The 26,113-nt window shown below is 46.8% G+C and overlaps 6 protein-coding genes across 11 annotated transcripts; 3 read left to right on the top strand and 3 right to left on the bottom strand.

Annotated features, from left to right (window-relative positions):
- Positions 1-162: 162 nt before the first annotated feature.
- LOC117845290 (RNA pseudouridine synthase 6, chloroplastic) lies at positions 163-3,511 on the bottom strand. Its single transcript, XM_034726270.2, has 9 exons — positions 3,207-3,511; positions 2,952-3,080; positions 2,596-2,850; positions 2,407-2,488; positions 1,902-2,017; positions 1,760-1,814; positions 1,566-1,677; positions 990-1,159; positions 163-707 (listed from the first exon to the last, which is right to left on the bottom strand). The coding sequence occupies exons 1-9, from the start codon at positions 3,425-3,427 to the stop codon at positions 402-404; spliced, it is 1,446 nt and encodes a 481-aa protein (XP_034582161.1). The 5' UTR covers positions 3,428-3,511; the 3' UTR covers positions 163-401.
- Positions 3,512-3,971: 460 nt separating this feature from the next.
- Positions 3,972-7,380, bottom strand: LOC117845291 (putative cis-zeatin O-glucosyltransferase). 6 transcript variants are annotated; one of them, XM_034726277.2, is made up of 4 exons: positions 6,199-7,380; positions 5,832-6,056; positions 5,655-5,741; positions 3,972-5,517 (listed from the first exon to the last, which is right to left on the bottom strand). In XM_034726277.2, the coding sequence occupies exon 4, from the start codon at positions 5,492-5,494 to the stop codon at positions 4,085-4,087; it is 1,410 nt and encodes a 469-aa protein (XP_034582168.1). In that variant the 5' UTR covers positions 5,495-5,517; positions 5,655-5,741; positions 5,832-6,056; positions 6,199-7,380; the 3' UTR covers positions 3,972-4,084. The 6 variants fall into 6 exon arrangements, with proteins under 6 accessions (XP_034582168.1, XP_034582165.1, XP_034582164.1 ...); XM_034726274.2 differs by having other exon boundaries at positions 5,655-6,056; positions 6,199-7,379; XM_034726273.2 differs by having other exon boundaries at positions 3,972-6,056; positions 6,199-6,806; positions 6,997-7,365.
- Positions 7,381-11,104: 3,724 nt separating this feature from the next.
- On the top strand, positions 11,105-14,439 carry LOC117846431 (N6-mAMP deaminase). Its single transcript, XM_034727591.2, has 11 exons — positions 11,105-11,296; positions 12,378-12,448; positions 12,607-12,698; positions 12,780-12,839; positions 12,942-13,175; positions 13,270-13,346; positions 13,439-13,508; positions 13,632-13,745; positions 13,823-13,889; positions 13,978-14,082; positions 14,167-14,439. The coding sequence occupies exons 1-11, from the start codon at positions 11,175-11,177 to the stop codon at positions 14,295-14,297; spliced, it is 1,143 nt and encodes a 380-aa protein (XP_034583482.1). The 5' UTR covers positions 11,105-11,174; the 3' UTR covers positions 14,298-14,439.
- Positions 14,440-14,921: 482 nt separating this feature from the next.
- On the top strand, positions 14,922-17,177 carry LOC117846430 (uncharacterized). Its single transcript, XM_034727590.2, has 4 exons — positions 14,922-15,007; positions 15,080-15,484; positions 15,625-16,802; positions 16,893-17,177. Exons 3-4 carry the CDS (start codon positions 15,643-15,645, stop codon positions 16,909-16,911), a joined length of 1,179 nt encoding a protein of 392 aa, XP_034583481.1. The 5' UTR covers positions 14,922-15,007; positions 15,080-15,484; positions 15,625-15,642; the 3' UTR covers positions 16,912-17,177.
- An 83-nt stretch (positions 17,178-17,260) lies between these two features.
- On the bottom strand, positions 17,261-20,712 carry LOC117846432 (uncharacterized). The gene is made up of 8 exons (XM_034727592.2): positions 20,602-20,712; positions 20,225-20,313; positions 19,414-19,546; positions 19,127-19,305; positions 18,636-18,984; positions 18,199-18,338; positions 17,909-18,064; positions 17,261-17,626 (listed from the first exon to the last, which is right to left on the bottom strand). The coding sequence occupies exons 1-7, from the start codon at positions 20,646-20,648 to the stop codon at positions 17,922-17,924; spliced, it is 1,080 nt and encodes a 359-aa protein (XP_034583483.1). The 5' UTR covers positions 20,649-20,712; the 3' UTR covers positions 17,261-17,626; positions 17,909-17,921.
- A 189-nt stretch (positions 20,713-20,901) lies between these two features.
- Positions 20,902-25,931, top strand: LOC117846642 (uncharacterized). The gene is made up of 9 exons (XM_034727878.2): positions 20,902-21,095; positions 21,200-21,304; positions 23,103-23,950; positions 24,067-24,209; positions 24,481-24,580; positions 24,671-24,846; positions 25,000-25,279; positions 25,409-25,569; positions 25,690-25,931. Exons 3-9 carry the CDS (start codon positions 23,916-23,918, stop codon positions 25,881-25,883), a joined length of 1,089 nt encoding a protein of 362 aa, XP_034583769.1. The 5' UTR covers positions 20,902-21,095; positions 21,200-21,304; positions 23,103-23,915; the 3' UTR covers positions 25,884-25,931.
- Positions 25,932-26,113: the final 182 nt, after the last annotated feature.

A 26,113-nucleotide genomic window follows, 5' to 3' on the forward strand; every position in this document is an offset into this window, starting at 1 on the left:
TTGCATATGTTCATCCATGTGGCGCCACGTTGGCATGCCACATTAGATTTTGAAGGGGTATGGACCTAAGTGGCACAACTTAACAAGTTCAGGATGTCAGATTTCGCAAGGTGCCAGATTTCGATTTTGCGAGTTCGTGGACCTAAGTAGCACCTTGGGACAAGTTCAAGAGCTGCTGTATATTTAACTCAAACTAAAACATTCCCCTGAACATTTTCGGCGTGTTAGGTTTTCTGTTGCTGGTGGCCAGCCATCCCCTCCCAATCTCCCATGATGCCTCAATGAGTCCCACCCCAGGCATTGAGGCATATGCCATCGTTTATCAGTAAATTTGGACATCTGTTTCTCTTTTGTTACTTCAAAGAATACATGGTTGATATTCCCATATACCATTTTTTTTATCATACCAGGTCAGACTCCACTGAATCCTGCCGCCACCACGGAACCCCTGCCTTATAGCTGTGGTGTTCACCTTCATGATTCCATGAGATTTCTGATGCTTGCAGGCCAATTACGGATTTTGGTTCCTTGCCGTGGGCAGCAATCCATGCTTCAACGGCAGCTTCTTTCTCCTCTTCACTATTGTAACTCAGCCTCTCCCTTCTGAATGGGTTTATGCTTGGATTAGCCTTCGCTGCCACTGCGGCAGTCATGTATGCAGAATCCCCTATAATTGGAGTGCCTATGGCAGCAAGCTGTGCCCTTATCTGCAACACAATGTAATTCCAAATTAGACTATAATGTGATGTACTATAACTATAAGCAAGCAATCACATTCCTGGAAAGGATTAAAGCACTGAACAAAACAATGGCATACGCATAGTTCATTCAATTAAAAATACAAGCACTGGCAAAAATAAGCAGATTGTGCTTTAATGTTTACCAAGCTGGTAGGCTGTTAGCTCAGAAACTTTTTTTTTTATTATAGAAACCCAGAAGGGGAATAATCAAGCTGCTAATGGTGTGTCTGACAGAAAGTTACATGATACCTGATGAGTTTTCCCTGTCAAGAGATTGATTTTACATTCATAGGCAGCTTCTTGCTGGGGCCATCCACAGTCGTTTACATTGTAAGCTTTCCTGGTCAAAGAACTTGGCCATGGTACCTTCTTACAATCAAGCACCTCCATTTGACAGAGATACCATTTTGCAATATGATCTGGTTAAATACGAAGAAAACATTAATATATTGATACAAAGATTTCAATGTAACAACCAATGCCCACCAGACTAAAACAAGAAAGTTATTTGAAACTTATTATGCGAGCGCTCAGGCCACGCGCCTATTCAGCATTTAGCCAGGTCAAGGACTTGTACCTTCTAGAGTGTTTAAACATCCGAACAGAGAGTAACAAGGCAATGCTCAAATGACTGACGGAGAATAGACGGGACTTGTATGTAAACATTCACATTTCACTATTTTCAGTAAATGACCACAACTTAACAAAGGTGCAGGTGCACATTATTCATAAAGAGAGTACACAATTTTACCTAAAATAAATTGTATTTCCCATCCATGCATATGCAATGCTTGAAGATGCAACGAGTTTTCAGTTCAATAGTACCTTCTGAAACTAATCTAGGAGCGCGATTAACAGGACGCATATAATGGGTAATTGTTCCTGTAGACACAGGTGCTGTAGTAAGCGCAAGATACACTTTTTTGACCTGTTTTTCCTGTTGCCAAAAAAAGGGTATCATTGCCAGTACAGATTCAAGACCCAAAAGTACACAGCACTGCAGTCAGGCAGTAACATACCCTTATCAGTCCATGGAAAACTGAGCAGAACTCTTTAGTTTTAGACAGTACTACACTGCAAAATGTCAGAAAAAAAGGCACTAGTCACTTAATTCCCACATTTGATCATAACAAGTTTATATAAGTAAATTGATAAACGAACCAGCCTTCAGAGCAGTTGTCAATTTGGTGAGTCGTCATTAACGGTGTTTCCAACCCTAATGCACGTGAAGTAAACACAGCACAGGATTCCTCAATGTTATCAGTTGCTCCTCCCACCTGAAAGTTGAAAGTTTGCAGGATATTATTTGAGCTTAGTAAAGTTCAACTGCAACCTAATGACTGGTTGGACCATTTCTAGCTTCATGAATTGCCCCATGCTCCTGGCTGCATTCTATGTTGCATTGGTGATACAGACACATTGTAATTGAGGTGAATTTTATTTTGTTAAGTAACCTAACATAATAGGTATCATATTCATGAACAATTTAAACAGCATCAAATTAAAGATAGATAATGAACAATATGTTCAACAAAGTAGACGTCTAATCTGTTGCAGAAACACATTCCATGTTACAACATGTGCGGACTAAGAAGTTTAGAGCCATTAAGTCACGAGCACCAAAAAAATAGGAAAAATGAACTAATGGAGGAAACGAGAAGCATACTGAGGTTGCAGCTGGTTTATTGAGGACAACGTAGTCATCAGCAACTGCTATTACCCTTGATTTCCAATCAATTTCATAACACCTGGCAGGATTGAGTAAGGAACATACTCATAAGCACTCAAAGCTGACTCATTCATTCACCATAGCAAGAGTTCGCAGCTGATGACAAAGAAAAGCAATACATCTTACCTCGGAAACCGTTTGGGGTGCACATGAACCCTCAGATATGTGCCGGCCTCAAGAAGCTGGTTGGGATCCGTCACCCTAAATGTCTTCTGTGCTTCCCTCACCGTCTTCCCCTTAATGGACGCCCTCCGGCGCAGAACAGATGGATCGGTCACTTCCCTAAAGATCCTAACATGCTCTGGAGCTGCGTATGGGGGCGGCTGTGGCGCAACAAGGGCATAGTACACAGCCCCAAACTTGATAAGATCTGCAACATACCTTCACACCCACAATGTTACTCATGACTCACTCTTGCATCAGCTAATTCATTCCATTTAGTAAGAGAGCGAGAGACAGCATATTGGGAGAAGGGTGCTTACAGAGGAGGAAGGCCGAGAGACCTGGAGATGAAATCAGCTGCCACCTCGTCCTCCCGAGCTACGAGGTGCTCGATTCGTGGAGGGTCGTCTTGCAAGGGGCACGGCAGAAGCCGATCATACACTGGATATCTGCATGATTGTGGATATCACTAGGGTGTATCACTTGGGAATAGCAGCTGCTGGAATCGTAGAAGGGTATGAGTGTGTGTGTGTGTGGGGGGGGGGGGGGGGGGGGGGGGCGGGCGGCGGACTTACGCTGTGGTTGTTGGGGCCTCGACCGCCGCGGCGGTTGACACTGTGGCAGCGGGGGCGATGTGCGTGGAAGGGGAGAGCCGGGAGCGGCGGCGTGGGGCCGAGTGGGTAGTGAGGAGGGGACAGGAGGAGGAAAGGGCGCGAGGGACGAGGGAAGGGGGAAGAAAGCGGCGGTGCCATAGCTTCGGGAGGAGCGACGCGACGGAGGTCGCCGGCTTCGGCATCGGCGGCGGCGGCGGGAGGAGCCGGGGTTTTGCTCTGCTGTTTTGGGCTTTTGGGGGTTGGGACGTTGCTGACTTGCCTTTGCTGGGCTACTAGTACAGAGGTCAGATAAGATATTTTTCTGTGCTCAGATAAGCTTGGGGCTTTTGGCTCAATCTTAGCTTTTTCCTCAGCAAATTTATGCAGATTTAGGGTGAATTTTGGTTTGAAGCTGTTTGTCGACTTTTCTGCTGATTCAGGAGAAATCCCAATCCCTGCATTGCGAAATTTTGTTTGACAGAATTAGGCATGCATGTTCATTTGCTCCTATATTTTGGTACCCCCACCGATTTTTTTATCAAAAAACTGCTGAGCAAGAACGGATTTTGGCAGGGCGATAGGGTGATTGAGTCATTTCTTGATTGCAGTTCAGGAGTTTCATCCCTAAATTGGGTACTTTTTTCATGAATTGCTGCCTACTTGTACTGTCAGCATCGCATATTCAAGGCTTTCAAGCTGGTAACTTGCTAATTGATTTCGAGTCGACGACATCTGGCAAGTGCCAAATGAAAACCATAGACCTTCGCTTTCATCATTAGTAACAATCAAAGTCAGTCTTAAATAACACATCAAATCATCACCAATTCGAACAGCACCATGCAGCACAGCCGCCGCACCGATCACCTCGTCATGTAAGCGACGAGCTCCTCCAGGTCCTGTCTGGACGACCCACCCTCGGCCACGGCGCCGCGGACGGCCTCCCCGAGCGCCGCCGCCCGCCGCCGCATCTCCGCCCCTTCGTCCGAGGCCATCACCCTCCCGATCGCCTCGCGGACCGCGGCCGCCGGGGTGACGTCGTGGCGCTGCTCCCACGGCCGCACGAGGATGCCGGCCCTGAGGTACTTGCACACGAGCTCGGCGTCCCATGGCTGGTCGCTGTGCATGGGCCACGCCAGGATGGGCTTCCCGTGGCTCAGGCTCTCCACGGTGGAGTTCCACCCGCAGTGGCTCATGAACGCCCCCGTCGCGCGGTGCGCAAGGATCTCCAGCTGCGGCGCCCACCCGGTGATCACCACGCCGGCTCCCCGTGCCGTGGCGTCGCCGAGCTCGGACGCCGCGACGGCGAGGCGCGCCCCGCTCTCCGGCGCGGCCTCGTCCCGCATGTCGGCGCGGTCGGCGTCGCGCAGCACCCAGATGAACCGCTGGCGGCTGTCCCGCAGCGCGGCGGCCAGCTCGCGCACCTGCTCCGGCCGGAGCGACGACGTCGTGCCGAAGGAGACGTAGAGCACGGAGGACGGCGGCTGCTTGTCGAGCCAATCCAGGCACTCGTGCCGCGCGCTCCCGGTCGTGCCGGGGAGGAGCACCGGATTCAGAGGCCCAACGGCGAACAGCTTGGGGCCATCCGAAGAGGGGATCCCCGCGAGCACGTCGAGGAACTCGCCCTCGAGCGCGCGGCAGGTGTTGACGACCATGCCGGCGCCGGGTGCGCGCCTGCGCTCCTGGCCCATCCGCCTGGCGAGTGCGACGAACTCCTTAGTCGCGCAGGCGTCGGACGGGTGGAAGACGAGGCCGTGGTCCCGCAGGAGCGCGTGCCCGGGGTCCGCCCACCCGACGTTGTACGAGGCGGCGAGGCAGTGCACCCCGAGCGCCTCGGCGTTGGGCAGCCGCGCGGCCTCCCCCGCCGCGAACGCCGCCATGCGGTCGTGCAGGACGACGACGCGGCGGTGGGACGCGGAGAGCTCCTCCAGGAGCTTGCCAAGCGGGGACCGCGCGCCGGCGCAGAAGGCCTCGAAGAGGGGCAGCATGTGCACCGGGAACGGGGACGCGGGGTCCGGGGCAGGGGACGCGTGCGCCGGGACCTCGAGCGCGCGGAAGCGGACCGCGGGGAGGAACGGGGACCCGGCGCCAGCGCCGCCGCAGCCCCAGCCGTGGAGGCGCGCGCGGGCCTCCCGGAGGTGCGGCTCCGGCGCGGCATAGTGGACGGGGAGCCCCCGCGAGGCGAGCAGCAGGGAGAGGTGGAGGAGCTGGTTCAGGTGGCCCTGCGCCGGGAACGGCACCGTCACGACGGCCACGGCGGATTCGGGTTCCATCGCGGAGCTGGGTGCGGATTCGCCTGGGATCGGAGGAACGAGGAAGGCAAATTCGCCAAGTCGTGTCGAGTAGCCCAAGGCCAGGGGGGAGCGTGCTCGTTCAGCAATCCTTTATGAATTTTTAATGGGAAAATAAATGAAAAAGGTTGTCAGTTACCACCTGTGTTTCCATTCGTTTTCTCCACTTGTGATCTTCTTTTCCAACGCGCGCATGCTGTTCGGCGGAAGTGCGAAGCCGACAGATCACCTGCTCACGAGTCACGATTGTCATCTGCTGACAGAAACCGGCATTTCCGTTGCTCATCTTGAGTCGCTGGACGGCTCGCGGGCTGCAGACCTGCAGTGCAGAGCGCGGACAACGACGACCCTCCTTCGGCGATCCTCCTCCGCCTCCCGCCGTTGCCGTCCTCCTCCTCCCTCACCTGCAAGCGGTGGCGCCGCCACCTCTCCGACCCCCGATTTCTCCGCGCTTCTGCGCATTCCACCACCGTGAACCCCTGCTCCTCGGCTTCTTCACCGGCTCTGCCGCGCGACTGGGGAGAAGGAGCGAGCGGCTGCCCATCTGGAGGAGGAAAGGGCTTATTCGTAAAAAATCAGGGACCTTTATGAAACGACAACCCATATTTAACAAAAAAAAACCCCAATTTGGATAATCGCGATCCAAATTAAGGGTCTGAATGCAAAATAGTGGTCCGATATCTTACATACAACCCCTACTTTGGATCGCGGTTAATAATCGCGATTCAAATCGGGGTAAATTCTGCAAAATTTCCAGGCCGGCGAGGCGCCGCCGCCGCCGGTGGACAAGGGCGCCGGGCCCGACGGGACCAAGGGGTGCGATAGCCGCGGGATCAAGGAGGTTCGGGGCGCCGGGCTCGGGAGGATGGCGGCCGGCACGGTCAGGGGCATGGCAAGAACCTCACCGGCTGCCCGCCGGAACACGGTGGACGGTTGCGCGCCGGACCAGACCAGCTTTTGCCGCCCGTTCTCCACCGCCGCAAACCCGTTCCCGGAGTCGTGCTCGTCAGCTCGTGCACGCCGCACGCGGTTTGCGGCCCGCCCCTGCTTGGTCTGCCGCTCTCGGAGGTGCCGCGTGCCGGCGGCCCTGCTGCGTCTCAGTCAGTAAAGCATCCAAGCAATCCAATAAAATCGACTATTCTTCCAACAGAAAGGGTCTTTGTATTTTTACGGAATGTATGGAATTGGAAATCATTCACGAAAGCGTTGTGGGCTTTCATGTCCTGTTCTTGTTTCTTCTTCCATGCTTCTGATGGATCTGAAGTTAACTCGCCTGTGTGTTCTCCGGTTCTCCCTGCTGGCAACAAAACTCTGTAACTAGCCCAGTGATTGGGCTTGTGCAGAAAACCAATTGTAACTAGCACAGGCAAATGAGCACCGGAATGGCCAGCAGAAACAAACAAACAATGATTTGTCACAGCTCACTGATAAAGCTCCAACGTTTCGTTGATTCGGTGGTTCAGGTCAGGATCCTGTTAGCTTACCTGTACTGGAGATGAGTGTTGTTCTCGGCTACTTCAAAAGCCTCGAAGATCTCCCAGGCAACAGCTCCTGGGATACGCTCTGAAGCATCTTTCGGGTATAACAAGGTTAGGTGGGAGCTTTCCAAGCTGTGTTCCTGCAGGGCATGCTCAACCTGACGTGGATTGGAGGCGAGGGCTGGGGAAGACGGCACTTTGTTCTGTCAAGGTTTGATTTCTAGGGGGGTGTTTGTTCCCACCTCTAAACTTTACCACCTGTCACATCAAATATTTAGATATTAATTAGGAGTATTAAATATAAAATATTTACAAAATCCATTACACAGATGGAGGCTAAATGGCGAGACGAATTTATTAAACCTAATTAGTTCATGATTTGACAATATGCTACTACAGTAACTATTTGCTAATGCTGGATTAATTAGGCTTAATAGATTCCTCTCGTCATTTAACCTCCATCTATGCAATTAGTTTTATAATTAACTCATATTTAATCCTCCTAATTAACCTTCGAAGATTCAATATGACATGGACTAAACATAAGAGTCTTGTCTCCTAATCTGGCGTGGCCGTCAGATTAATGTTCAGATGACAGCCTTGCCAAATCTACAGAGATATTTCTTCGTTGTCTATTGGGGGTCAAAGTGCTATCTGCAATCATGCAGTTTATGTCTGATCACCAGTTTTAACGAATGAATCCATCTGTGCTAATTTATTTTGGGGCCCACTGGCACCTGGTCAGGAGAGATTCTCATCTTGCTGTCTGCTGCAATAATTTTGAGGATTAACTTCTGCATTAATCTTTTCCCATGGCTTCTGAAAAGTCAATTAACTGACGAGCATCTATCTGCTGTGACCCCTGTTCCCACTCTCCAGTACAGTACTGCAGTAACAGCTGTTCCTGTTCAATTATTCTACCCATGTTAGAGGGTGTATACCCTCATAAACTTGAGTACCTGCCACATCGGATATTTAATACTAATTAGAAGTATTAAATATAATCTAATTACAAAACTAATTGCACAGATGGAGTCTAATTCGCGAGACGAATCTATTAAGCCTAATTAGTCTATGATTTGACAATGTGGTGCTACATTAACCATTTGCTAATGATGAATTAATTAGGCTTAATAGATTCGTCTCGCGAATTAGTATAGAGGTTCTACAGTTAGTTTTATAATTAACTCATGTTTAGTCCTTCTAATTAGCGTCTGAACATCCGATGTAACTCTGCTAAAGTTTAGCACCTCGTATCCAAACACCCCTAGCTCTCTACCCTGAACTGATTCATGGTGCACGACTGTCTCCGTTCAAAATGAAACATATTACAAACCAGTCTGTTCAGATTCTGGTTTTCGTTTCTGCAGGTCCATCTTGCAGTTTTTTCAGGTGACACCAAGGGCATGCTCTCTAGTTATATTCAGTCGGTTTTCAGCTTAAATTTCTGTTGACATTCAGTGTGTTTTCAGCTTAAATTATCAATATGTTTTCCTGTATTTGTCATGATATACTGATCAGAGGGGATGCTAACTTCAGTACACACCTCATTGACAAAGGAGAGTGTTCCGTATTATCAAATGACTGAATACAGTTCAGAGTTCAAACTATCAAGCCTGAAAGCCGCAGCTATTGATCTATGGAGGAGCCCAAATCGATAACTGCATTGGTCATTGACGGGGACAAGGTAAATTGCGAAACAGCCAATAAAACCACAATGTTGCGCGGCAGAAAAATTGAAGAGCTGAACTGTAGAATAGAAGAAGTTGATTTCTGAATGTGTGATATTGATGCTGCTGAGTTCATTTGTGTCACACTCCTCTTCAGCACTGGAAGATGACAACAGGTAGGAAGGTAAATTGATCCTAACCATTTCAGTTTCACCTTTTGTCGCCAAGAAAAGGCATCTCTTTTGCAAAGCCAACCGCTAAAAAAGGGCTCCTTTGTAAAGCTAACCAAGCAGTAACCTCCACTGACCAGTGTTTTTTCTTCCCAGGTGAACTGTTGAGATAATCATGTTTAGAGATTATAGCTTGAATAAGAGAGTGTTTTTAACGTTTATGGATTGGTTCAAATTTGTATCGAAGTCAAGGATTTTGGTACAAATCTCCTCTTCAGAGCGATCCTGTTGTGATCTTTTGATGGGTGAGATGGCTCTAGCAATCTTTATAATTCAGCTTCAGTTTATACAGATACTAGTTTTTCAATCCATCCCACCTAAGAATATCCAAATTGCAAACTTTCTAATCTTAGGAGAGTTGATAAAAAAATGAGTAAAATGCATGAGCAGTCCCTAAACTTGTGCGCGTGTCATCTAAGTTCTCAAACTTCTAAAACACAAATTGAAGTTCCCAAACTTGCTAATTGTCCCATACAGGTCCAAATCTCTAGAACTTCCATTAATATGCCTACATGGCACACTACGTGGTGATGTGGACATGTAGATCCGCACGTAAGCTCTACCATGCTTCTCTATCCACTCTCTCTATCTCCTTGTCCACAAGTCCACCGACGGTCCTCTCCCCGACGATACGGAAGACCAGCACGAGCTGGACCTCGATCCGCGCGGCTGACCCCTCTCTCCTTTTCCGTCGCCGAGATCTGCATCTCTGGCAGGAGGCACTCGAGCCCCTCGGCGGCGGCAGACAGCAGCACTCGACCTCGGGCCCAAGCCACCGCCGCTTGCTGGCCACGCTGCTCTACCTCTCAGGCGCGCAGCCGTTGGCCTCCGTTCCACCAGCCACCACTGCCCCTCGGGCCCTTCCGAGGAGGCGGAGGAGAAAAGGGGAGGAGGATGTGAGGGGGCTAGCACGCGTAGAGGCAAGAAAGCAGAAATGCGAGAGGTTGCGACGGGTGAGGCTGCTCTGGTCCCAGCGTTGACAAGGGACATGGAGGTACCACGAGGCCCTTGGCGGTCGGCGGCGGCGCTCCACCTCAAAACCTTGATGGCAACGCTTGAGCTCGTGCAATCCGCCTCCTCACCGGCACCAGCAGCGGAGCTCACAAGGATGGCAGCCGCACAACGCTCACCCAAGCCCTTTTCCCATCTGACCATTTTGATTTGCCGCTGCCGCATTGAGCTTGTTCGTGCTGACTCCGATTCACGGTCCTGCTCATTGAAATCGCGCCGCTCCCCAGCTATGTCATCACTCGCACTCCGCTACAGGCCGCCGCCGTCCAGCGCCCTCCCCCAGCCATGCCGTCGCGTCGCTTCGCCGCGGGCCATCCACCGCCGCTAGTGCCCCTCCCAGCCATGTTGTTGAGCTGCCGTTGGGCCAAAGGATGAGCGCCTCCATGGGTCGGCAACCAGTGGTCCACAGCCGGGCCCTAGGATGACAACCAGGGCCCTTCGCGGCACCGCGTGCATCGCCTGTGGCCTCGTTCTCCTACACGTCGTCAGGAGCGGCCGGTTGACCTTGGCGCAAGGCAGCCGTGCCGGTGGCGGGCGGCGTGAGGTGCAGGGGTGCTGCGGCAGGCGGCAAGGGCCAGCTCGGGGAGGGAAGGGGGCAACGTGAGCAGCCGGACAGGCGCCGTAGAGAGAGAAAGATAGAAATGTGGGAGAAGAGGTGAGGAAGAGAGAAAGACAGAAATGTGGGGAGGAGGTGAGGAAGAGAGAGCTGACATGTGGACCCCACATAAGCAGATCCGCTGGCCGACGACGGGCGTTGCGACGCACGCGGTGATGAAGGGAAGATGGCGTCGTGGCAGGTTGACGAGCGGGCCCCACGTGTGGATCCATGTCATCACGGAATCAACATGCCATGTAGGCGTATTAATGGAAGTTCTAGAGATTTGGACCTATATGGGACCATTAGCAAGTTTGGGGGATTTCAACGTGTGTTTTAGGAGTCAACATGCCATGTAGGCGTATTAATGGAAGTTCTAGAGATTTGGACCTATATAGGACAATTAGCAAGTTTGAGGGATTTCAACGTGCGTTTTAGAAGTTTGAGGACCTAGATGATACACACGCACAAGTTTAGAATCCGCTCGGGTATTTTACTCTAAAAAAAATTATTTGCAACCATGGTGAAGCAACTGTCCCCGAAATAACTGAATCCCTCAGACTCTGAAGTCCGAATTGAAGGCTGTTATATATAAAGCCGCTTATTGCTCCTCCTTGTTAACCGTCCCATCCTCCAAGACTTCAGCAAACTGACAGGGCGAAGCAAGGAGCAGCCGCCATGGACGCAGAGATGGGGAGGAAGGTGGCGAAGGAGAAGGAGATGAGGGAGTGGTGCGTCGCGCTTCCCAAGGTGGAGCTCCACGCCCACCTCAACGGCTCCGTCCGCAATTCCACCCTCCTGTCAGTACTCCGCTCCGCCCCTACCCCACCTCCCCTCTCATCTCATCGTCTCCCCCGGACTCCTGGTTCTTGATTTCTAGCCATGGGTAGCTTCAGTTTCTTGATTCGACGCTAGAGTAGCGCAGTTCAAGTCTGGACTCTAGACCGGTAGGGGGCATCATTGTGCAGTATCTGTTCCATGACTTCGTGACACACGTTTGGGAGAAGAACTCGTTAGGAAATTTGTGGTTCAAATCCGATTTTTTTGTCGAGCGAACAAATCTCATTTCTGTGCATAAACCTGAACTTTATCAGGATTGTAAATTGCGATGTTGTAAAGAACTGCAGTTTTATTAAGTGTCGTCAGATAGTACGAACAGGGCATGTGCAGTAGTAGGGTGCAAGCATGTGGATTCATGGGAGTGCTCATGTGGGTGAAAAATCTTTACCCGTTTTGATGATTTTTCTAAAGGAGCTTATGATCCACAAATCGCAAATGATTTGGCCTCCGCAACAATTACCTTACTACTAACTAGAAGCTCCTGGAAGATAGGTCTGTAAATTATCTGTTATTTGCGTCAAGAAATGTATCATGTGTTAATTTGTGGGTTAGTTCGCCTAGACATTGTATGTTTGCTTCAGAGATGTTATGTTTCCCTTATTATATTTCTTAAACAATATGTTCAAATCCTTTCGTGACTGGCCATGCTAGTTCACATGCTAACACTTTTCGTTTGAATGTATAGTTCTAAGTTCTAGCTATTTATTTGGTCTAAAGTCTAAACCAGATGTATATGCTGATCCAATAATTAGCCTTTTTGTCATCTGTCAATTTATCATATATTGCACTCAGAACAAAGGGCCAAGGCCTCAAGGGTACCAAGTACCAACATGCTCTATTAGTTCTTGCATTAAGGCCAAGGCATATGTGATAGTCTGATGGATGCTCCCTAGCTATATAAATGACCTATTCTTTGTGGATTCAATAATAAGTTTGTGCTGTTAAGACTCAGAACCGATTTTACTACAATGATTTAAGAGCACACACTGCTTATATACCATTTAAATCTGTGTCCAGACATTCTTATCATTTTTTGAACAGGGAACTTGCAAAACAGCTAGCTGACAAAGGAATCATTGTCTTCGAAGATGTTAAAGATGTGATCATGAAGAGTAAGTCAAAGATCACCTTTATTTTTACTAATGCAGTTACTTACTATAAATCATATCAAAAGATACCATGGATTGTATTAATCACTGATAACACCGAAGAATTTCCTTTGCATGACTTTTGAGGATTTTAAACACTGGCATTTGAAATTCCTAAACAGATGGTAGATCTCTCCCAGAGTGTTTCAAGCTTTTTGATTTGTTCCATATACTTACAACGGAACATGATACAGTAACAAGGATCGCTAAGGAGGTATATTTGTCATCTCAATTAGAAGGTTGCATTCTTAATACTGTAAATTTGCTCAGTTCATTGACCCAGGAAATATAACAGGTCGTGGAAGATTTTGCTGCAGAGAATGTTGTGTATTTGGAAATAAGAACTACCCCTAAGGTGCTTCTTTGGAATATTTTGTTGCATATTTTTTACAGTTTTGTGAGTCTATGCAGCAAGAATGTGGTTAGTTATGTGTTCTTTTGCTCACATATCATGTAGAACAATGAAGCCAAAGGGATGACCAAGCGGTCTTACATGGATGCTGTTATTAAAGGTCTAAAAGCAGTTGAAGCTGTTGATGTTGTTTTATTTGATTCTAACTCAAGAACAAATGACACATTAGCTTGCACACCTACAATTGAGTTTGATGGTGACACAATGAAAAAGAGGATATATGTCAGGCTCCTTCTTAGTATTGATCGCCGTGAGACAACTTCGGCTGCATTGGATACTGTAAGTTAAGATTTTCCAAGAAGCTGATATTCTAAACAAAGTAACAAACATAGGCACACATCGATAATCTGCAGAAATAATTTCTTTTTGTCAGGTTAATTTAGCCCTGGAATTGAAGGACCAAGGTGTCATTGGCATCGATCTTTCTGGCAATCCAGTCGTGGGGGAATGGTAAAAAGTACCTAATATCTGCCTTAAAATAGGTGAAAACATGCTAAATATTTATGTGCTAATACTCCTCGGCATTTGCAATATTTGTGAAGGGAAACATACTTGCCTGCCCTGCAACATGCTAAAGAGCTAGGAATCCCCATTACAATTCACTGTGGAGAGGTCTGGAAATACTTGTCAACAACTTCTAAACCACTCTTTCCTTGACCTTTATTTTCTTGCAGCTACATTTGTAAATATTTCTCTATACTATTTGACCAATGAAGTAAAACTTAGTGACAATAGGTAGCAAACAGGAAGGAGATCCAGGCAGTGCTGGATTTCTGCCCTCAGAGGCTGGGTCATGTATGCTGTCTGAATGATGCAGAATGGAAGAAGCTCAAGTCCCTGATGATTCCAGTAAAATTCTTTCTACCCATTTCATATATATAGTCAATTAGGCATGACTTGTATGTTTAACTCAAGATAAAATGCAGGTTGAGATATGTTTAACATCAAATGTTATGACAGGAGGTGCTCCTTCTCTAGAGCTTCATCACTTTGGTTGGTCCTTAATGATACAAGATCAAAGTTCTTGCCGAGAATCATCATCATCTCAGTACTAACATTTTATTATACTGAATTTGTGCAGCTGACCTCTATAATGCAAAGCACCCTCTATCCTTATGCACAGATGACTGTGGCCTGTTTTCAACAAGCCTCTCAAATGAGTATTACCTCGTTGCAGCCACTTTTGGTATGCTCTCTTCTTGTAAAGAAGTAAATTAAAAAGTAGTGCTATTTCTAATACTGACCTGACAGACCTGCATGATTTTGATAGGTCTCACCAAGCCTGAGCTGTTTCACCTAGCTCAGGAAGCAGTGCACTTTATTTTTGCTGATGAAAATGTGAAGAAGTCTCTGAAGGAAGTGTTCAAGCATGCCGAGAAGAGATTTGACGATGTTGTCTAAAATTGGCGTGACAAACTAATGTGTGTGCATTGTATGATCACTATGAACCCATGCAAAACATGTATAGGCGTGTAATTTCTTGTTTATGTATGGATTGTGTAATCTTTTCAAGAAATATAGTCAAAGAGGTAATCAGCGTCAAGATGTGGCACAAAAGCCTATGGAGAAGGGGTTGTAAGGAGCTGGTAACAAACCTCGCGGTGTCCATGATCGGAAGCCCTCGCGGCCTCGCTGCTCGCTTTGCACCTGTACAGTTTTTCTTTTTTTATAAGGATTAATCTCTTATTTTCGGAGAAACTCATTTTTAGAAATACTCCTTTTTCCTTCTTGAAGCAAAGAAGCAAAAATGTAGTCACATATAGATAACCGTTAAGGAATCTAACAGTGCTACTTCTTCGATGAGGGGCACAAAGAAAAGAGAAGCAAGGAATGCAAATAGAAAAAAAAAATCCAAATACTAGTAGTAACAGAATAAAAAAAGAATAAAAATCAGTATGGGCTGTCCACTAGACCAAGTCCAGCCCATTCCAAAATCGGGCCCAACACTGGCCAGCTGCGAGACAGTTGGCTGCTTCTCCCCTGAAAAGCCCCCGGGAGCAGGCTACGCCGGCTTAACCGTTGCGCCCACGGCGGAGCTGGCCGACGCGGCGACCCCGGCCACCGCGACGCGGCCGTCTCGGGATCGCGCCTCCGACACCACCTTGCCGCAGGTAAGCCGCCGCCTCCTCTATCCCCTCCGTACCAACATCCCCCGCTCCCTCTCACCCTCGATTGCTGCGCAGGCTCGCGCGGGTTGGGCTTCGGCGCTTCGCGGCGACGCTACCACCCTGCGCGGAGCAATCGCATCGCCGCTCCGCCCCACCTTGCTGCCGGTAAGCCGCATCCCCCGACCGCGCCCCCGCCACCAAATAGCAGCAGGGCCGAGCGCTTCACGGGGACGACACCACGCTCAACCAACAGGCAACAGCAGCGTGGGCTTCAACGCCGACGAGTCACCGGCGGACGCCCCAGGCCTGCTCCTCCCCCACCTTCCCGTGGATTCGGGAAACCACGACGAAGAGCGCGCAGGGCCCAGCGAGTTCGTCAACGACCAAGCGGTGAAGCGCGAGGTCTCTTCCTAGGACCCTCCTCCAGCCCGTCGACTGAACACGCGGCGCCCCCTCGTCGACCGCTTCTCCCCAACCACGGTGAGTCCTTCATTCCCTGGTACTCCTTCCTTAGCAACGCCCCTGCCTTCTGGTCCTCGCCTTCGTATTTGTACTACGCTGATATTGACTATTGAGAATTCAGCGCCATTGACAGCATCAGTCCCATCTTGAAATTGCAGTTGGAATCGTATCTACTCATGGAATCCAGAATCCCTTTGTTTGATGAGAGCAGCTCAACCAGAGCCAGCCACTTGCCGAGGAATTCATCTTTCAGGTCTTGCTTCAAGAGGAAATGGGATGGGATATGTTCAGGTCTGACAAGTGCCAGGGAATTTATTCAGTTTGGCAACAGGGTGGAACTGGAGCCAATGCCGTCTCATCTGAAGATAGGACATGCTGTAGAGATGATTGAAGATGATGGTCGAACCTTCGTGGAAGCTACCATTGAAGATATCAGAACTGGTAGTGGTTTGCTTCTTGTCAAGCCAAAGGGTGCTGTATCTGAGGACGACTCCATTCTGCTGCAAAAGGACAAGCTCCGACCAGTACTGGCTTGCTCCAGCGACACAGAGCATCAAGGCACTGGTCCTCATCCTAGCTTTACCATATATGACAGTGTTGATGTATTGAATAGTGCTGGCAAATGGGTGAGAGGGGTCATTGTTCAATCTCCCACTAGCAATGGGGACAGTTACCGTGTGCGGATATTCAAAGAGAAGGATAACTTTGATTCGACATTTGCCCTCACCACAAAAATGAGGCTGCATTTTGATTGGGATAGATCCAAAGGTTGGATTGTCGATGCCACTGAGACCATTGGTCACCCTCTGAATCAGGCGGTGGGCCTTGTCGGTCACCAAAGGGCCAAAATTGTTAAGATGTTAGATGCACAACATGCTGTAGTTGAGTTCTGTGATCTGACAAATTCGGATGGCAATCATGTCAAGGAAGTCGTTCACATCAAGGACTGGTACAAGAGTAGATTGGCAAGAAGGTTGAAGGAGCTGAGATATTGGTTGGCTCCAACTGATGATCCATTGCAAGAGTTCGAATGTTACATGCCTACCTATACTTGCTTGGCTGTGTTAGCGGCAGTGTCACCTGTGCTCTTCACCAACTCAGCTGAAAATTGGCCGGATAACATGCTACTGGTCTTCTATTTGCTTGGCGGGCTCTGCTGTTTTGTATCTCTGCTGCCTGTGGTTCGAATCATGTGTCGGAAGCCTACAGCAAGAACTCAGCTTCGCATTTTGAGATTGATTTGTCTTACTTCTGTGGCCATTGGTGTCGCATTCCTGACAATTCATGCTGTGTATGGGCATCAGGCTCTGATGGCGAGTAGGCAGAAGGCAAGAAGGTACTGACATACTAGCTCAAGCCTTAACTATTCTGGCCGTACTATGTAAGAATTTATGATCTAACAAAACTTTCTGTTATTGTTGGTCAGTGTAACAATTGCTGGATAATCTTCGGTTCAGCTGTGCTCCAAATCAAGAGAAGAAATCATCAGAAAAAAAACATCTCTCATTCTGCCTCATCTACCTCCGAAGTACAGATTATTTGCCACAAATGCAACGTACAGTCTCTGTGGAAGGATGAGAGTTTGATCTCTGCTGTACGCTAACAATTTGGTATTCTCAGTTACTCTTGCACCAGTTTTGGAACATTGGAAACGTAGGTGCGGAGAAATAGTTGCAGTCAAATTTTACCACGTTGCCTCTGGTTTGTTTCATTCTTTGCTGCCTATGTTTGTTACACGGCGAATCGCACTGTTGTGGATCCTTCTGGTTTCAGTTATGTTAATCCGTGCCTGCCTTAGCTGTAACTGAAATCAGTCGATAACACTTTCCTTAGAGATGTTACTTTCTATTTGATAACACTTGCTTAACTTGCTACATCGACAAGGGGAAAACGAAATCTGGAGCACTACATCTAAAAGAAAACGAAAAAGAAAATCGGATACTGCACATAGATAATCTGATCTCATGATGTTTACATCGATTGAATTTTAGCTACCACTCCTGTGGAAATCCATCCAGAGGTCTATGCTTCAAAATCAAATCTGTGATGTCAAACCGCGGATCCTTTTGGAAGATGCGAAAAAAAGGTGACATATCCCACTCGAATGGGTTATGATAAGCCTCCTCTTCAACAGCGTGCTGATTTGTCCCTCCAGCATCACTACAAAGTACAAGCGCAGAAGCATAACAAAAAGGCATGTCGGATTCATGCACAGATTATGCACTGTCACAGAAAGTTTTTTCAGGAAATTGTCACAAAAAGTTTTTTCAGGTTACCAGAGCAGCAAATGGAGGATGGATAGGGTGGCAAAACAAAACTTTTAAAGCTTCCAACTTAACTCAATATTGATATCACGTAGCAAGAAAATACATGTTGAGGGCTAGATTTGGGATAGCAAATTGCAATATTACTTAGAAGAAGCTAGTGCCCCAAAAGACTTACCGAGCAGCAGTGTTCAAAACCGTGAAAGGACTGTCACTTCCACTTCAACAATGCAACAATCCTGGACAAGGAAGCCCTCTTCTTTATCAAACAATGTCTGCAGTGCCACCACACCAGCGCATCCGTGATAAATGTTTCTATTGAACATACCGCGGTCTGCACAAATAGAGGAAATCTCTCGCTCATCAAAGGATGCTCAAAACTCCAAAACATTCACTCTCAATTACGCAGAGAGAGAGAGAGAGAGAGAGAGAGAGAGAGAGAGATACACGGACAAGAAAAGTGCTCACATGACTTGTCGATATGCTTCCCATTAAGCTGGTTGATGAGGCGTATATTGATCCTCCCAAACAATTGGCAACATATATGTGATAAAGAAGGGTGCACATATACATGTAGATGGGAACTGCCAACTAAAACACAGACAATCCTAAGAAAAACAAAATGCCAATCAGTAAAAATTATGATCATTAATAAGTAAAAAACATTATGTATGATGTGTCCTTATGATTAATATTTTTGAACTTCGATACTATCAAGTACTACCTCATTCCTTAAATATAGGATGCTTGTCCTATCATGCTTAGGACAAGGTACTAATTTGCTTGTTCTAAACGACATATATTTAAGAACGGAGGGAGTATCAACGAGAAGTTCATCAACCGTTACAGTGGAACCCTCTGAATCTGAACCCAAGTAAAATCAAGTTATCAACAGCATCACTTACCAGTCGTAGCCACCGGAACTGAACTTCTTACAAATGCAAGGTTTCAGCTGCTGTTCTGTGGAAAGTCCCCGAATCGTACATCTAAACCGGCTGGTGCTGCTGGACTGCAACGACCGGTCGGGTCTAGGATCAATACCCACAATCGAAATTCCAAATGAGCCAGTGATATAAAGGTAGCACGTAGAGTCAAGATGAAGTCGGCGGGTAGGAGCAACACGAATGATCTCAACCCCAATTGCACAAGTATCATCAACAAGGAAGCCGTACGAAGGGTCAAGGAACCTGTCATAACTGAGAAGGTCGATGCTGCTCCATCTGCCGTCGCGTCGACGAGCAAAGACACCATCAACTAGGTAAGATCCAACCCACGCAACCTTGAGGTTAGTACCGTGAACAAATCTAAGATGCAATGTTTTTTTTTCCTGAACCAAGATCGTATGCATTCTGATGAGATGCATAGTTGTACCAGGACAGGAAAGAATGAGCAGTACCTGTATGTGTAAATTGCTGGTCCTCGCCGCAGCCGCCTTGGTTGAAAATTGTGATTCTGCACCACACTGCAAGATCACCCGATTTTTCAAGATCACCAGGCCAGTCTTCCAGGTAGAGGGTCAAGCTAGGGTATCTTGTGTCATTCATTATTGTACACCATGGTTTCAGAAACAATCCCCTGTCCATGGTTATGAAAATAAGGCGGCGTCAGTGAGCGGGAAGCTGCCACTAGTACATGCAAAATGGAAGTATGGAACATTGTGATTTTGTGAAGGAAAAACTTTACCATTTGAGACCGTTTGAGTCAAACGTCTCAGAAAAATGGCGCTCAAGCTTGGGCAACAGTGAGAATCCTTCAATCGTCCAGATGAAGTCAAACAAAGGAACGTTTTGCATAGCTTCACAAAAAGGCTCCAATCCTAATGTGATTATCCAAGAAAAATAGTAGTTAGAAAATTATGCCATGTCCAGAACAAGAAAGGGAGCGGTGAAGCACCCGTCTGACTTGATGTGGTAGTAGCTACTGAGCATCCTATGTATATGCACTCAGAGTAGGATTAAGAGACATATGATTTCGATGTAATTATAAAGTTATACAGCTGAGTTCATTGTAGAGCACGTATCAAGCCATTGGCACAACACCTACTCGTACAGTTGGACGCAGTTTCCATGTTATTCAAACCTACTATAGTTATATTTACTTGTTTTTTAGATAATATATGCCATATCGCTTCAACAGTAGCTAAATATTTAGTTTAGCAAAGTGTTAAAAAAAAGCGCCTAAAATATTTAACACTTCTAAATTGATCAATGATATGAGATTTCCAGAAAATAAGGACGTCAACATTGTTACGGATCAGATAGCAAAGGAATCCTTGCATAATGAACTAGAACGTTGTCACCATAATAGAGGGAACCAAATGTTATCACCAAGATAGAGAGAACACATTTCCACTGTGAACTAAACACTGAACATGATACCTGACACAAGCAGGATATATTTTCTTACAGATACAGTTTTCAGGGCTAGCTTGTAGTTGGACGAAAAAATATATACGGTGATTGCATAGAAAATTCGGTAGAAAGATCATAATTACCTGTTCTATCTGTTCCGTTGTCCTTCAGCGAAAGGGCGTTTGGTCTTTCTTCCGTGTTGCAGTTTGTACGTTTGCTATCATGGTCCGTTCTTTCAGAAGACCGACAAAATAAAAGTGGATGGTGTAAGGCTACATATTGGTAAAAATTGGAGGAGCAAAGCTGTTTTTTTTCAGAAGACCTGCATCAGATTTTATCTCCGCCCCCTCCCCCCCCCCCCCCCCCCCCCCCCCCCCCCCCCCCCCCGCCCCAAGCCTTTTCTTTCTAATTTTCAGATTCGGCCGGAAGAGGGAACGATCACGATAAACGGAAGCACCACGGCAGATGCATGGTGTTTCTCGACTAGCCGGTTAGAGTTAGGGGAGACTAGGGAAGTTACCTGTCCGACGTTGATGCGCCAGTCGACGGGCTGTCCCCGGCGGCCATGATCGTAAGCCCTCGCCGCCGTCAGAGAAGATGCGCTTTGTATACAATCGTACTTGTATGTTTGTATATTTTTTTGAGTATGTTTATACATATATAACGTCGAGACTAATCTAGTACAGCTCCGTGTTTGATCGGAAAAGGTATTCTGTACGGTCTGTACAGCTCCTGTGGGCCCACGAAGAAGCAAACTTCGACGGGCCGGCCTACTTGGTACAGTCAAGCAAACATGGGCCGTTCTGTTGATCAGGCAGGCTCGCCCACCGAACCTGCTCAACAAGCCCACTCCCTCCCCTCCCCTCCCCTTCTCCTTCCCCACTGCTTCATCGAGTTTGGGGCAGTTCGCGGATTTCCCTCGAGGAACAGGAGAAATTTTTGCTCTAGGGTTTGGATGCGAGGATGGGTCCGGAGGAGGCCGTGAAGGAGCAGAAGAAGAGGAGGGAGATGGAGGTAATCCTGTTTCTTCCTTTCGATTCCCCCTTTATCTCACCCCTCTTTCCCTCCGTCGTTCCATTTCAGTGTCCGCTGAGGTGATGGTGATGCTTTGGTTTCAGGATGCTCACGAAGTCGGGAGGTGCCCAAGCTGCGGCTATGGCGCGGCGGGACTGAAGATGGTGGTGTCGGCAAGACGCCGGCGAGGCGCAACGCAAGGAGATTGCGTAAGATATTGAAAAAGAGAACCCCCTTTCCCCTCTCTTTCTTTTAGTGAGAGAATTTCGTGAGTGCCGGGTACCTGGCACTGCCTTAGTTCTGCATCGGGATCACTAAACCCAAGAATGCCCAAACCATATGCAAAATTGCCGAAGTTTTGTTCTCTAAGGAAATTCTCAGTTCATGTTCAAGTATTTATTTGGCTGACATCCTCATGAAGCAAATAACTTTGAAGAGTTCAGACATGACAAACATAACGCTGACATACAAACAAATAGCGAGAAGATACCTGTGAGCGCAGATCTTGGGGATTCCTTCCAGTGCTATTCCCCATCCTTCTCTTTTGAACAAGTTGATTAATTTTATAGACTATTGTTTTGGATTTGTGTGTGTTGTTCAGCTTGCAGAAGTCTATGTGTTTTTATATCCATCAGACATCATTGATTGTGTATAACAAACTTTAAGCTTTTTCTGTATTGTGTTGGCTAGCTGTTTGTATTCATAAGCATACCTGAAATACCATGTGCAATACAAATTTTGTAATTGACTGGTTGAAAAAGAATATCCTAATGAACCAAACAGATAATGGCTTTGTTATTCTCTTTTCACTAAGTAGGGTTTAACATCCATAATTTGGCTTAAATTAGTAGAGCATATCCATCATGGCCAGGTATACACAGTTCTTGTTTAGATGTGCTAGACTTGTTATTGAGAATATTTATGCTCTGCTGCATCAAAGATCTACTGATGTATTTTTTTCTTTCCAATTGGCAATTGAAAATACATGTCCTTATAAACTGGCACACAAGAATTAGGGTGATTATAATAAGATGACGTTGTTTCCACTCAGCCTTTACTGTGTTGGGACTGATTGACGAGACTAGAATTGAAGCAAGATTATGATAAGAAGAAAATTTAAAAATGCCTCACAATCTTAAGACCCCATATATTTTGGAACAAATATGAAGATTCTAGAAGTACTCATATATTCGCAATCCAAGGTAGCACATTGTAAGGCCTGTTAGGTTTTATACATGTGGTATTCTTTAGGCTTGAATGATGAAATCCCTTATGCAATACAAATTTTGTTACTGTCCTGTTTAACAAGAAAATCCTAATTAACACAGATCGATAGTTGCTTTTCCTATTTCTTTTCACTAGGTGGCTGGTAGGGTTTAGAATCAGGGGCAGATATAGGAGGGGTGCTGAAGAGCCCTAGCCAAAGAGATTCCAGCATAACCCTGCAGCGCATGATGTTCCTAGTCTACATGTTCGTACATTTGCAAAGCAATGATCACATAAACAAGAGACCCAAAACCCCTCCATCTTCAGTCCTGGCTCTGCCCCTGTTTAGAATCCTAAATCTTTTTTTGCATTATATTTTTTTTTCTGTTTCCTGAGAATTTGGACAATCCTTGCTTGACTTGTTCATTGGGTGATTTATGCTCTACTGCATCGAATAACTGCCTTTTGTAATGTATATACTCTCCGATTGCAAACACAAGTCCTTATAAACTGATGTGTAAGAATTAAGGTGATCAATACGTTGACCTTGTTTTCTCTCAGCTCTTATCGCAGGGACTGGGGAGAAGAGAGGCCACTTATTAAGGGCTAGCATTTAATCAAAATATGAAGAAGAACATAACAAAATGTCTCAAAATAGTAGGACTCTTTAAATTTTGAACTAAGATGAGGATTCTAGAAGTAGTCATATTTGCAATTTGAGGTAGCACGATAGAAGACCTATTAAGTTTACGTATGTATTCTTAAGACTTGAATGACGGAATTTGCAACTTGTGTATGCAGGTTCTTGTATTGATGCGTGCTTTAGCTGTCGTTGGGATGTTAATATGGTTAATTGATGGTATGGCAAAGATGTACATTAATCTTGGACCCGAGCGGCGATGGATCTTCTACTCGGTGGTGGTAGAGGGCATAGTTGTCATGGTTGGAGGCGGAATGTTTCTGTTTTGGAGTTCTGGTTGAGAAAATTAACATGTAGAAGTTGTAAGATTCCTAGGTTCCAAGTAGGCCCTTAGCTGTCGCAATGTATGTATTTTGCTAGTTGGTAAGGGGGTGTTCTGCAGGACAGATGTAACGTTGATAATAAGTTATTATATGTTTCAACTTTCGACTTATGGTGTTCATATGCGGAGAGTGTTGTCCTCCAGCTCCATAGGATTGTGTTCCTATAGGAATACAAATTAAACAAGCATTTTTCCTCATATTTAAATTGGTTGCATCGCCTTGCGAGCGCATGAAATTTTGACTCGCCTTTTTGCTGTGTTTCTTTGTGTTTGGAGGAATTGAATTTTTCTGTTTTCTGTCCGATCCCGGATCTACCTCTGCATTGCGCGGCCCACCCAATAAAGATAGCCTGCTGGACCCGGCCCAGGTAGCTCTAGCCCGGTAGTATAATCGAAGTGGGTACCGGAAACGGGGACCCAAACAGATCAGAAGCCGACAACTTTAGGACTCAAACATAGATCGAAGACGGAAGCCTCGCATCACCCAAACAGATCAGAAGCCGACAACTTTAGGGCTCAAACATAGATCGAAGACGGAAGCCTCGCATCGGTTTCGTTTGATCGAGAGGAAGAGGAGGAGGATCCATCATCCATGGGAGCTGCAGCTTCGAGCCATGATCGGCAGAGGTAGCTGCCGCTGCAAGACGGAGACTTGCATTGCATGTGATGTGCATGTAATTTCAACATTAGTAATGCAACTTCTTGGCTGATGCTATATTTTGCAACTTGTACATGTGATGCAGGGGGACGGATGCTGGTGCACGCTACAGATCATTTGAGGAGATGGTCAACGAAACCTTCATGGTGTCAGGAACTCCGGTGGGTAGCCATGGTGAAGTAGTTGGTATTCCGGTAGAAGCAAACCAGGGAGCTCAGGACGATGCAGGTACGCTTCTCCTCTCGGCCAAGGCTGGTTTCGATGGCTTTTCGATGCCATGCATGCATATGTTCAGTGATGAATAACTGCTCAAATTAAGATCCTCATTGCATGTGAATTTTTTTTTAAAAAAAATCCTGCTAGTCCAATGTGAAAAGCTGTTCGGTCTGTTCCTGTTGCTACACAAGTGATTCAGAACAGAACATACTTATAGTTTGTGATTGTTGTGCTCTTGAGATGGAAATACTTATTATGTGTGCTCTTGGACATGCTTGGGAAGCCCGTGGTTCCTTTGACTACATCTGGAGAATCGAAGGCCTGCCATCGAGCCAGGAGGAGGGCAACTTTCGCTCTCAGTTTGAGGCAAAGGGCCTGGAATGGTATACATGGCCATTCAGTGTTTTGAGATCTCTAGCTAGACATTCGGTCTTGTTGGATAAAAGTTTAAGCTAAACTTACTACATTTGCAGGGAAATATCGCTATTGCTGGCTTCCGATTCTCGTGATCAAAGAAGCGTCAGCGTGAGACTGTACCTAAGAGGTGATGCTCCTTGTGGTTGGGAAGATAATGCTGCAAAGCTCAGGCTCACATACGCAATCACTCTCTTCAATCAAAACAGCTGCCGTCAGGACTGGCAACGATCTGGTAAGTGCCTACCTATACTGCTACTGAGTTTGTGGCACAGGGCCACTTCTTCACTGCAAGTTCTAGCTGGTGACAAATTTTAAGGCAAACTGTTCTTCTGCCAATAACTGTCTCTGATTGCCATCACCTTTGCTAACTCCGATCCGGTGCTAGCAATAAACACTTTCGCCGACCACCGTGACGGCAAGTGGAGCATCAAGGAGTTCATCGCTTCCGACGCCTTCATGGACCCTTCCAACGGTTTCGTTGTCGATGGCAGCTGCACACTAGGGGTTACACTGCTGAGAGTTCATCTCCTGCGAGTGAAGAAAGAGTCGCTCCTGGTGCACCATAGGCCTGTGAACCATGAACATACATGGCTCGTCAGGAACTTCTTTACCATGGAGCATCAGTGCATGCGTCGCGAAGAGTTTGAAGCTGCTGGATGCCGCTGGTATATATACCATCCTTTAAGAAACTTTCTCGGTGCAAAATGATTCATATAATCATATATATATATATATATAAAAATATGTAAAATCCATAATGTTTCTTCATATTCCAAATATTCCGTGCTTTGCAGGTCCATCTACCTGCACAGAATTAGAGTTGAGCATTACTCTCACGATGACGTGGTTCTCTTTTTGAGCCTCGACTCGACGACAGCACAGAAGAAGTCGATCACTGCGAGCTACCAGTTCCAGGTCAGAGGTTTAGCCAGCGGCTATGAGTTTCGCAATGCATGTAAGGCTTTTGTTTTTCACGCTTCCTTTCGTTGCTAGTTGCTACCAATAAAAGTTTAGCCACCATACCTGCTCCCTCTTGTTCTGATGAACTGAATCTTTTTGTTTTTGGTCGAGGCAGATACAAATGTGTTCGTGCCAGGACAATGCCATGGCGGCGAATTGAGCATCCCCTGTGACGGCTACGGCAAATATGGCTGGTCCTTTGAGGAATTTGAGGAAGATACGTGGAGGGTGAGAATGCGTCTGACTGTTATTGGGTATGTTGAAGCCAAGGGCAACGATGTGAGGGCTTTGCAACTAGAGGACCCTTGATCATTTCACTATTTACCCTATAAATTGTGGCGCTTGTTTTCTCTCTTTACCCCCTCCACCCCCGCCCCCCCCCCCCCCCCCCCCCCCCCCCCCCCCCCCCCGGGGAGCTAATGCCTATTCCTTATGAAAAGTCTGCTGATTTGTTAATATAAGCAGTTAATCACACTCTCTCACACACCCCCCATCATGTGTTGATTACTGACGGACATTGTTCACCAGATAGTACTAAA

This window comes from Setaria viridis, chromosome 2, assembly GCF_005286985.2.
Source record: "Setaria viridis chromosome 2, Setaria_viridis_v4.0, whole genome shotgun sequence".
NCBI lineage: Eukaryota > Viridiplantae > Streptophyta > Magnoliopsida > Poales > Poaceae > Setaria > Setaria viridis.